The sequence below is a fragment of the Neurospora hispaniola genome (genome assembly GCF_033458365.1).
Source record: "Neurospora hispaniola strain FGSC 10403 chromosome Unknown B0T23scaffold_8, whole genome shotgun sequence".
NCBI classification, from domain to species: domain Eukaryota; kingdom Fungi; phylum Ascomycota; class Sordariomycetes; order Sordariales; family Sordariaceae; genus Neurospora; species Neurospora hispaniola.
This window is the reverse complement of record NW_026944413.1, coordinates 2256134-2267322: the sequence shown is the minus strand read 5'-3', so window position 1 is coordinate 2267322 and position 11189 is coordinate 2256134. Positions and strand designations below refer to the sequence as shown.

The 11189-nt window shown below is 50.8% G+C and overlaps 5 protein-coding genes across 5 annotated transcripts; 3 read left to right on the top strand and 2 right to left on the bottom strand.

The window, feature by feature from the left end:
- Window positions 1-981: 981 nt before the first annotated feature.
- B0T23DRAFT_324525 (uncharacterized protein) lies at window positions 982-2807 on the bottom strand (the record flags this gene model as incomplete). The annotated part of the gene is made up of 3 exons (XM_062835434.1): window positions 982-2069; window positions 2132-2224; window positions 2288-2807. The coding sequence occupies 3 exons, from the start codon at window positions 2805-2807 to the stop codon at window positions 982-984; spliced, it is 1701 nt and encodes a 566-aa protein (XP_062689482.1).
- Window positions 2808-3695: 888 nt separating this feature from the next.
- On the top strand, window positions 3696-4595 carry B0T23DRAFT_407803 (uncharacterized protein; the record flags this gene model as incomplete). Its single annotated transcript, XM_062839222.1, has 3 exons — window positions 3696-3775; window positions 3838-3858; window positions 4025-4595. The coding sequence occupies 3 exons, from the start codon at window positions 3696-3698 to the stop codon at window positions 4593-4595; spliced, it is 672 nt and encodes a 223-aa protein (XP_062689481.1).
- A 255-nt stretch (window positions 4596-4850) lies between these two features.
- Window positions 4851-5315, top strand: B0T23DRAFT_407802 (uncharacterized protein; the record flags this gene model as incomplete). The annotated part of the gene is made up of 2 exons (XM_062839221.1): window positions 4851-4985; window positions 5097-5315. The coding sequence occupies 2 exons, from the start codon at window positions 4851-4853 to the stop codon at window positions 5313-5315; spliced, it is 354 nt and encodes a 117-aa protein (XP_062689480.1).
- A 1488-nt stretch (window positions 5316-6803) lies between these two features.
- Window positions 6804-8993, bottom strand: B0T23DRAFT_432292 (uncharacterized protein; the record flags this gene model as incomplete). The annotated part of the gene is made up of 2 exons (XM_062840369.1): window positions 6804-8768; window positions 8856-8993. The coding sequence occupies 2 exons, from the start codon at window positions 8991-8993 to the stop codon at window positions 6804-6806; spliced, it is 2103 nt and encodes a 700-aa protein (XP_062689479.1).
- Window positions 8994-9407: 414 nt separating this feature from the next.
- On the top strand, window positions 9408-11137 carry B0T23DRAFT_407800 (uncharacterized protein; the record flags this gene model as incomplete). Its single annotated transcript, XM_062839220.1, has 4 exons — window positions 9408-9461; window positions 9538-9613; window positions 10006-10683; window positions 11055-11137. The coding sequence occupies 4 exons, from the start codon at window positions 9408-9410 to the stop codon at window positions 11135-11137; spliced, it is 891 nt and encodes a 296-aa protein (XP_062689478.1).
- Window positions 11138-11189: the final 52 nt, after the last annotated feature.

Sequence of the window (11189 nt, the reverse complement as noted above, 5' to 3'; positions counted from 1 at the left end):
CCGTCGTTCATTCTACGAGGTACTGCATCCCAGCAACCGGTACCCGGAAACTGCTGGTGCACCACGGCCCTTCCTTAATGGCCCGAATGCCCGTCAAGCCCAGGCTGTGGTACTGTTCGCACTCACACCCCGATTGGAACGTTCCCGGAATCGATATCAGTGAGAGGATGATTGATCCGATTGGAAGTCGAACTGGGCGTACACGGGGAGGCAGGCCTTCTTCAAGTGAAGCATACGGTGGTACAACTTGAAAGAAATAACCGGTTGATGAGGAAAGAGCAGGGCTGCTGCATGGTGATCTCGTTCATCAGTTATTCCCCAATCTGATGGGGAAGGTTCACGATGAGAAGGTTTCAGGTTGAATCAGCTCCTTCCACGTCGTTGACCAGGCCGAAAAGGAAGGAAATAGCTACCAGGCGGGACCTTTTCAGTCGTATCCCATTTGGTCCATCCAAGGGAAGGGAACAGCTGACAGATTTCATCTCTGGCCCGTCAACGTGAGTAGAGGTAACTGACTAAAGATTTCGCCGGGGATGAGATGGAAAGACGTATTGACGAGCTTTGTGACGGACTCCGGATGGACACAACACTGGGGCACCTCAGCTGTGAGAGGTAGGTGTGGGGTGGGCACCTTCAACGCGTGGGAACGGAAGGAGCAGACGGATGATGTTTGGTACCTCTATCGAGCTTTCTCAGAGATGGAAGAACAACACACTCAATCTGTGTCCAGCGGAAAGCACTGCCGGAAGTCTTCAACCCCAAAAATCACACAATCGCAAAACCCATTTGTCACAATGTTGGCCAATCTGGGCCTGAGTCGAATAACGCAAAGCAGCAAGGAATCTTCAGGATAATGGCAGTCTACTAACAACGGTAACATGATTCAACACACACGAAAGTCCACGCCCATATTCCATCAACGTCTCTCGACCCCAACACCTTTCCAACGCTCCAACCACACGCCACGCTCGATCCAATGTCCTACTCTTCAACCTCGATGATCAGAGGGCGTCGTCTTTTCTTGTCAATCAAAGACTCCATGGACAATCCACGAGGAGAACCAGCCTTATCCTCTTGCACCGGAGTTGTGTCCTGTGAGCTTCTGCTGACCGACATCGGAGACCAGGATTGTCCACTATCACCGCCAATTGACAGCCCTCCGAACATAGTCGCCACATCATCCGAGTCATCCACCGCGCCCATGGTCGACATGCTGTCCATGCTATCGGGAGAAGCCTGTGCTGACAAGTGTGCATTGTAAGCAGAGCTTCCTCCTCCAATGTAGCTAGTCGCGTTCGTGTTGGAATCGTGGAGCTTCCTCTCAGCCACATTGTCAGTAATCCACCTCTTGATCGTCTGCCGCAGTGTCTCCAGCATCCTGTTATGGATATCCTGTCTTGTCTTAATAGCTTCCGCAACATTGACGCCGTCATCATTGTAGATGTCCGGGGCACGCCACTCATGGTAGACGTTACAATGACCATGGCGAAATTCGACCCCGCTCGGGTGGTTGTCGATATACAACTTGCACAGGCGGCAAGTGGGCTTGCTGCAGCCAATATAGCGATCATAATCCGCCTCGGCAAAGAAGCGCAACGGTTCGCCCTTGCGCTGCTCTCGGAGGATTGAGTCCAGCAACACCAATTCGGCATGCACATACGGCCTGAACTTGCCCTTTGTGCACGCCTTGATCTTGTCTTCTACCGCACCCCGCTGCTCCTCCGGGAGATTGGTATTGCATGCTTGAGCCATTCTCATCTTGTCTGGAAAGCGTTGGATGATACGATCAAGGGTGCGACGGACGTTCGGGCAGCCAGATCGAACGCTGGATGGAACAGGTACGACCTCAAAGTCTTCAAACAGCTCCCGACGCCGACGCCGCATCGAAATAAGTGTTCTGACAGCAATGTTGTAGGATTGAAGACGGCCAAAGGCGTGTCGCAACTCGCTCCATGGTGTCTTTGAATTGGGATCTCTGTCCGCTCGGGCCTTGTCGCGCATGAATCCTTGAAAAGAAGAGTTGTACAATCGATTGATGGTCTCCAGGAGCTCCCGCGTTTCGGTTACAACTGTCGATAACCTGTTAGTATGTTGACTGGGAGACAGAAGTATGTAAGACTTCATCACTTACAGATCTCTAGACCACTCGGTCCGCCTCTTTCTTCTCGTTCGGACAACCAGGCAAAATTTCCGAGAGAGTTGATACCACAGGCAGCTTCCCGACCTGTATAGGCATCGCATTATTAGCCAGTGAAATTCTCTCCATGATACCCGTGAGTGCTCTTACTTTCAAAGGTATCTTCCTCTTCACATACTTTCACGCAGTGATTGATCCCTTCTTGTTTGGTCAAGTTCTTGATATGCTGTTGGATGGCAGGTCGGTTAAAGGATATGACTCTTTCAAGAACCGCCCCAAACACTCCGTTCAATTGGTCGTCAGGAGTGCTTCCCAGAGTTCCCAGGATGTTGGTGATGTATTTCTTGACATCTTGCAGCTCCTCGTTCGTCCGCTGGTTGGATGCAAATCGATATTGAATCCCCCCAGGCTGGAGGACAGCGAATGCCGTCACACTTTTGCCTCTCAGTTCGCTGTCGCAGATCTGGCCGAGCTTGTTGACGAAGCATCGGAATGAGTCCCTCGATGATCTGCCAGTGTCGGACTCGAGGTCTGCTTCCGGTTCCTTGACGCTCTTCGCCTCGAACTTGACTTCCTTGAGGCTGTAGAGCAAGAGAACCGCTTCGTAGAACCGGAGGCTGAGACCACGCTCCAGCGGGACAAGATTGGAGGGGAGATCGTCAGTTGACATCTTGTCAATGGCTGGGAAGAATGGGTAGGAAAGATATCGGGTAAGTGAGGTCGCAAAGAGGAAACAGTTGAAGAATTCTGGTGAGCTGATGATATGGACTAGGTCGAGGTGCTGCGTCGTCGATGTCGAAGAAGGCGAGCTTTTCGAAAGTTTTTATATAATGGACAGCGCCAATTCCACCCATCGAGTACTTCATCCCCAGCTCATTGTACCAGAGGCATCACCGTGAGGCCCACAGCGTTGGCGCGACCGGTTTCGTCGAGATTCGATGGCGATCTGAGGTTGGTGAGGCCCACCGCCGCGGAAAAGACGAGCCAAAAGCATGCCTCCACGCGCTGCCGCAGCCTGCGTGATGTGATTGACAACAAACAACAAGGCTCTTAGCCCCATGGAGGTCGAACCAGGTCTATGCAAATGTTAGAGGCCCTTTTGCCCAGTTCTTACGCAACCGCGCGAGTTGAGGAAGCAGTTTCGGTTGCTCAGAGACCTGGGCTGAGCTGGGTCGAATGGAGGCAGGCTGATCGTGCATTGGAGGCATGCCATTCTTTATCTACTTTTACGCCTTGCCTCGACAATTGACAGCCTATCACCGTTTCAGTTGCCTCTCTTTGGACCAATTAGAGGGTGTTGGAGGGCAAGATCAGGTCACATCATTGGGCCAAAATTGTGGCTACACGCTACCAATCCTACCACGCCAGTGGGAGCAAGGGCCCCATCACCATCGTGGGCCTCGTAGGCCTCAGGCAGATTTAGCATTGATGGCCATGTGGATGATGTATCCAAACCACTTTCCTTGCTTGGGGTTCTACGGTTGGCGGTGGGCCGCGTGCATTAACAGCATGGTCTGAAGATAATGTTTCCATTGGAAATTCACGGTGTCAAGAAACCATGGCGGACCCAGTATTTGAACCAAGAGCGCTGCTAAGCAACGGAACACAGTCTTGCCTGTCCCTTCCTGACTTCCAGGGGTTCTTCATATCACCTTGTTACTCACACCGACGGAACTCTGCGTGTCTCCAATGGTGTCGAGGCCACCGGCAACCGAAGACACGTCTTGTCGTTTTCAGCGTCAGCAACCTTAGGATTGTCGGGACCGGAACCGCTTTGTCCGTCTATTGATCCGTTTCGAACGCCGCCATCACACATGCGCACACACTCACGATCAGATACAAGCGACGTTATCGACGTACTATTGTCATGTACAACAACCATACCAGGTCTGACCACAACTTTTCAGTTGCTGAGGCCGGTTACCATCCTGAACTTGGCCCCAATCCCTGGGATGTCACTGTTGACAGCTCCGGTGAGGGTTTGAGCTATTCTGATCCGGACAGTCCTTGCTCGTCTTTCGCTCCGGACACTCCTCCTTGCATTGGCATCGTGACTTCAGCTATGCCATTGACTCCACAAGGATCTTCCTTTGGAATCAGTGGAGACGACCCTGGGGAAAACGAGCAACACAACTTTCCCACGCACCACAATGAGGAGAACCCGACTGTCAACCCCAGTCATTTGGATATGAGCCACTATTCAGCCACGTACCACATTGGAATCCAGGACTCAGGCTTCTATATCAATACTCAGGCCTGCTCTTATTCCCCTTTTTCTGGCTTGGGGCCTTCGGGTCCCCCTCCCATCCAAACTTACTCGGAATATTCATTTGACCAACCCGTCGAAGCCTATCAGGCCTCTGACCCCCCTTTGACTGGACAACAGGACTTCAACCAATACGATTCGGCAGAAGTAGCAGGAGCCCACCCTCCACTCCTCTACGCTTCATCTTCATAGACGATGGATCCCGAACAACCTGCGGTTGGAGACTTGGACCTGAGTCTAGAAACAGACTCGGGGTTTGATCCAAACAGCATTGGAGCCTTACCACTCTCGGTGGGCCCAATATATGCTATTCCTGAGCAAGTTGGCTACCCACACAGTCAAGAAACTATTCCTTATCAACACTCGTTTCAACACCATTCTCCGGCCTGGCATCAGCAACAGCCACCACTGTCTCTACCAGTTCAGCCCTCCGAGGACGACGATACCATGGAACAATCTAGCGACCAGGAGGAATTAGCGAAACTGACAGCATTTACCATCACTGAAACTGGCGAGTATAAATGCATTGGGTCCAAATGCAAAACTCAGCCAGTCTTTAAGCGAAAATGCGATTTAACGTACGTCCATCTTCCGATCACGACACCTCTACCTTGCCTTGTTTTCAATGCTTCGTTTCGTCTTGTTGCCTTGTTTACAATTTCTAACCTACCATTCTTCTACAGCAAACACCAGAACAACCACCGCCGACCCCGCGAATGTCCGAACTGCACCTACAAAGCCGCAGAAGTCAAAGACCTCCACCGTCATTTGTGGACGCATCACCCCGGCTATGCTCACGACAACAAAATTCCTGAGGAGAAAACGAAGTGTGATTACCCGGGTTGCGACTACAGAGGGAGAAAGGATAATGTGCAAAGGCACAAGGCTGCTCATGATAAGAAACAGGCTTGATCACTTTGAACCTGCTGGCTTCCCGGCGATGAGCATTCTGTTTTACGAGTTGCGATTTTCCATTCCTGCAGATTTTCACCATTTTCTTCGTTGTTTTTCTGGTTACAAGGCTCGTGTTATGTTGACTTTGTTCCGAAAGGGACACAGTTTCGGTAGTGCGTTACAGGGGTACTTTTTTCTACATTCCTTTCCTGTCAGTGAGTACGTACCTACATTGCTATTTGTTAGACCTTCAGAACCACCATACGATCATTCATACACTATTTCAGCCCGAAGCAGTACAATGATCATTGTCATGTGCCCTTTATTCCGTTCATCCCATACCTCTAGCTACCTACCTAGGTACCTCTACCTTCAAGGTGGTCACCCGGTGCGGTCCTGGGCTTCCATAACAACCCACATCCTAGTTGTCCACGGGCCTCTCGCAGCAGCGTTACACCACTCTACCCAGTCCCCATCACTCTATCCTCCACCCCACCAATAGCATTGTCAAGTTCCCGAAGCAGGCACGATGATGTGCAGACAGTCCATGGATAAATCTCGAAACCGTGTCGTGGACTGGTGGTCGGACTTTTTGCTCTTGGGCCTCTTGCAGCTTGGTGGGCTTGGCAAAGGTACCTAGTTGGTAGTACTAGCGCCGGAGGCCAGAAGTCGAGTCTTTGGTGCCCCTGATGATAGACAGACGAGTGTCTTTGTGGTGAGCAATCCCAAATTGGGAGTCCTATGGCTGAATGCTTTGGTATATGGTTTCGATAGAATGCCGGAGAGACCTGTACCTTGGGTTTGGGCTTGGGTTCCGGTTGGACCGGCGGTTCGGTCAAGATGGGTCAAGATGTCCTTGAGTGTCCGGCAGAGTGGGGACAGTGAGACTGTGCAAGTGGGGCCGGGCCCGGGGTTCGTGGAACTTCTTCCGGTCCCGGGGACCGGGGACCTGGTGGGGCTTATGTTGTGGCTTGAACCGTGCCTCACCCGAGACAGAGAAGCTGATACCTACTTTTTGGGCATTGACTAGCAATTACCGCCCAAAGTCGTCACCAAAATGAATTTATTAAGTACCTATATTCGGTACTTGCCTCTAGTGAGGGCGCCTTCAAGACTACTTAGGTAGGTGGTCTTAACGTATCCAAGATACAGGATTAAGAGGGGTTTAACATGTGCCTTAGTTTAGCTCAACCTCGGGGATGCCTTCATCTTTCATGTGTGGGAACTCACACGCATCCCTTTAACGGTATTTGCGCCTCCATACATACTACAAAGCGGTTTAATTTCCTGGCCGCTATCCATAAACCTCCCCAACAACAGGCCTCTCCGCCTCTCCCCTCGTAAACCCCAGCCACTTCTCCTCAACTTCCACTCCATCTCTCACAACAACCTGCCTAATGACTCCCCAAGACAACGGACCCGCTGCAATATCCGTATCCCCTTCCTCCTCCTCCTCATCTCCATCCCCATGTGCACCCTCTCTCTCCCGTCTCGCTTTCCTTCTCCTCAGCGGAGCATGACAAGCAGCAGCAATAACCGCCGAGCACCCCCCATAATCGGCATACCCGCCGGATACTTACCAAAAACCGCCAACCCCAGAATAGTCATCCACGAAAGCGTTCCCAGCACAATCACCCAGAACATGGCACAGACGGAGTACCCGAGCGTGAAGGTTGTTGGATTTGACTTGTTCAACGTGGTTCCGTCCAGATCGATAAAGTCCACTTCGGTGAAGTACAGGCATTGACTCACCAGCCAGTGCATAACACTGGAAACGGCGACGAAGGGGAGGGCGTAGCGGTAGGGGAGGCTGAGGAAGAAGGTGGAGCGTTGGGAGCCGCGGGGTTGGGAGGTGCGTAGCGCCTTTGTTGTTAGAGGTATTGTTGGTTTGGGGCTTGGTTTTTCTTTTCTTTTCCACCATATAATCTGGCATGTCTTCTTCTCCTTTGCGCTTGTACTGCTGGTACCGTCCGTCTGGGTCCCGATATGGAAGGAGTGCCACTCCCGTTCGGCGACCATCTTGGTCAAGATGTTGTTGAAGAAGAGATAAGTCAGTGAGAGAAAGATTTGAGGCGTGTTGGCGAGCAAGACAAGACGCCAGCGGCGGGGTAAAATGTCCACGTCGCTGCCGTTGCTGTGGTAGAGGATGTGGTTGGAGTCCAGGGAGTTGTTTGGGTCGAATATTGAAAGAGAAGCGAGCCATTGAGCTGGGGTGTCAATGTCATCGGTGAGCAGAGCAAAGACGAAGGAGAGGAGGCATTGTGGGAGCAAACCAATGAACCAGGCCATGGTTAAAGACCAGCGTGTCAAGGAAACTGATTTCCACAAGGGCTTTACTTTGGGCTTGTATGCCCGCGGCGGCAGTGCTGGTCGGAAGATGTTTGTAAACGATGGGTGGTGGTAAATGCAGCTAGATCTCGGAATCATCTTTGAGTCTGGCGACGGAGGTTCGGTTATGAACGAGTCGATCGCATCTCCAATGGTGACCAGTGGTGCTGATCTGTAGAACCAGGCCATGGAGCTAAGACAGGCCGCAATGACGAGGTTGCAAATGGTTGTCAACCACCAAAAGACTGGTTCGGCAAGTAATCGGCATTTGGGATCGATCCGTCTCACGAACATCTTGCCACGAACTCTAAAGACCGGTGTCGATGGGCTAGATCGATTTGTTATTGCCAGATAATCCTCGACGTAACAATGGGCATCTTCTGGAGTGGGCAGATCCATGTCAAAATAGCATAATTGACCCCAGAAAAAGCCCTGCCTATCGACCTTCATGAGATATTCCTGGGAAAACACGTCTTCTGTAGAGTCGAATATGTCTTCTCTTTCTTCTGTTTCCCAACGGGGGTCCTTATAAGCCCCAGGGTCTTCTGAAGACTTTCGCATGACAGTGATTTCTCTCATCCAATCTGCACCTAAATCCGAGAAAAGACTTGCTTTTTCGATGCGTTGATAGAGAATTCCAGACGCGGGCTCTGACGTCTTGTTTCTAGTGGCCCGCGTGGACTTTTGGTCAGCGACCAACACGACGCCACCGTAAGAGGATGCCTTCGTTCTAAGATCCCTCTTAGCCGACGTGATGAGATTACCTCTAAGTTCTTCCCATTGGCTGGTATCTTTAAGGTCAAAAAGCAGACCATGGGTCATATTGTCATGAGTTTGCTGGTGCACAGAAACTTCGGGGACAGCTGAAGTTAGAGGGACCTCGAATGGATGCGTCAAAAATTCTGGGGAGACTACCACCACATTATATGCTGGCCTAGAAGTGGTCGACGATATGGCCGAGTTGTACACCAGGTGGAGAGGCAACGCCGTGACCAACATGATTGTCCACATGATGAGTCGTTTTGAACGGATATGGAACATGTTGCTCATAGAGATGATACCAATGTCAGCGGTACCACCACTTTGGTGGATTCGATCAACGTCCGCACGAGTTGGGGCTGCCCATGCTTGCATGGCAAAGTTCTTCGAGAGCGAATTTTGTTAGCGTCGTGAAGCTCTGCAGTTTACGTTTGATGTAACTGCCCTGCGGATTGCGTGATGCTGACTGACCGTGGCTCCCAGAAGAACAGCTGAAAATATGTTCATAAGCAGGTGGACAGACGTATCTATCTGGCTGACCTTCTCGCACGAAGCGTTCATCACGACCACGCTCGCACTCTTCCGGTCTCGATTCTGATGTTTCGACATGAATGTTAAGATGAGACTGACGACTATATTGACAGATAGCATCAGCCAAGACAGAGCACACAGGAGCTTCAGAGTTCCTCGCCATCCACCTAGACGACTAAAAGAGGTTGAAAATCGCTTCATCGGGTAGGTAGGAATGGCTTTCTGGGGTCGATAGAGGTATCGTCTGCTAAACAGGCACCGTGAATGGAGCAGAAGAATGTCTACCAAGTTTTGGCAGCTCATGCGAATTGAGGACAAGATGGGAGTCCAAATACAAAAACCGACTCTGGGTTTTCAAAGCTTGAAAGCCCATCCCTAGAGGCATCCACGAGTACTTGACAGGTTTGGTACTTGACCTGACCCCGCGTACATTTTTGTGCTACCAACGATCACTACACTACGCTTGCACAAAACGAAAACACTGCCCACGATATGACCTTACATAGCCTCTACCGGTTTCGGGAACGGACACAGCCGACGAAGACTGTACCTCTAGATAGGCACCCCCACTTGCTTTGCCGTGAATTTCATGTAACATAAAGGGGCTGCGCCCCATTTTCAGTATGAAGCTGAAGTGTGCAACACCTGCGAGAAAGTTTCAGTGATCAACTGCCGTGGTGTCATTGGCTGCTTGGTCGGTGTGATACTGATGCGCCGTTCATGAGTCCCGGCTTGAACTGCTGCATCAATTAAGTTGGAGCGTTGCGGAAGATGTAATTGGAGAACCATGTCTTACTCCGGTCGGCGGCAGTGCGAAGGTCCTACCACGTTGTGTGACATAAACGTTCGGAGCGATGAACGGGGTGGGACTGGTTCCCATTAAACAGTTGGTGTCCTAAACGAGAAAGCCTTGTTACTAGAAATCTTTCCATATCCTCGTTATTTGCTAGAGGTACCTACTGCTTTGGCCGCGATGTATTTGGCGTGCGGCCGATGTCCGCACTTCAAATACAGCTCCCATTGACCGCTCCCTGTCAACCTTAACGACGGCATACCTCTCTACCTTTACTTTCTCTGATACAAACCGCAGAAATGGCTTTGGCGTCATTCGTTTTGAAATTTTTCATCACTGGTGACTCGTTAGCCATCGCTGGATCGACACTGACCGTCCTTTATACCTTTCATCAAATTACCGTTGCGCGCCATCTTCAAAAGGAACTCAAGAAGAACAAGAGCAATCGCAACACTCTTGAGGAAACCCGTGTCAGCAATACGGTTAACAGGTTCCAGCCAGGTCAAATTCTTGCAGCCAACTTGCTAATCCTCCACGCCGCTCTGTGGGCCATCGTCCGTTCCACCCTCCACCTTACCTTCACCATCAAGCAAGTAAGGAATCCCGACCCCGATCCACAGAGATCCCAACTATACCCCATGGAATGGAACATGGACCGTAGCGACATGAAGCACCTCTGGGGTACCATCCAAACCTTCACCTGGGGAACGTTGCTATTCACGGCAATTCCCATGCTCTGGATGGTCAAACAATTCTTCCCCAAAGTCTTCCTGCCCAGAGCGCGCACGCTATCGCTTCTGTGGAACGTGGTGCTTGTCTTTGTCTTTTCCATTCTTTGGATAGTTAACAGCTTCGGGACAACGGCATCGCATGGCGTTAGACTTGCCATGCTGGCGTGGGTCAATCTCATCATGGTCAGTCTTCTTTCGTCCATGGTCGAGATCCAGAGACATGCAACAAGAGCAAAAGTTCAAGGTGTAAGTAGACCGCTCTGACTTGACCTTGACCGGTGTATCATATCGCTCGGTAAAGACTAAGGTACCTACCTTGACTAACCATGCTGGCCATCAACAGAGAGAAGTCAAGATACTGAAGAGGTTCGTTAGAGGGTTGGCAGGCTTTCTCGTGGCTGGCATCGTTTTCGTTACATCAATATGCACCATAACAACCCTGATACTTTTTGACCCGGACGCGGACGCGGATTTTGATGCGTACGGTGATCCTGGACTGACATTGACATGGGTCGTTACGATGGGATGGGATGATCTGCTTGGATTTCCACTCGAAATCTTTGCTGTACAGTTTTTTCAGTTGTGGTTGCTTTTGACGATAAAACGACTGGCGAGATGTCCCATTGATGAATGGACAATGGGGCAAGAAGAGGTGCGCCAAGATGGACCTGAGCCTAGAGGTACTAAAGGTGTTTTGACAGGTTTTCGGAACTTTTGGCGTTTCCTCGTTTATGAGCAACCACAAAGGTA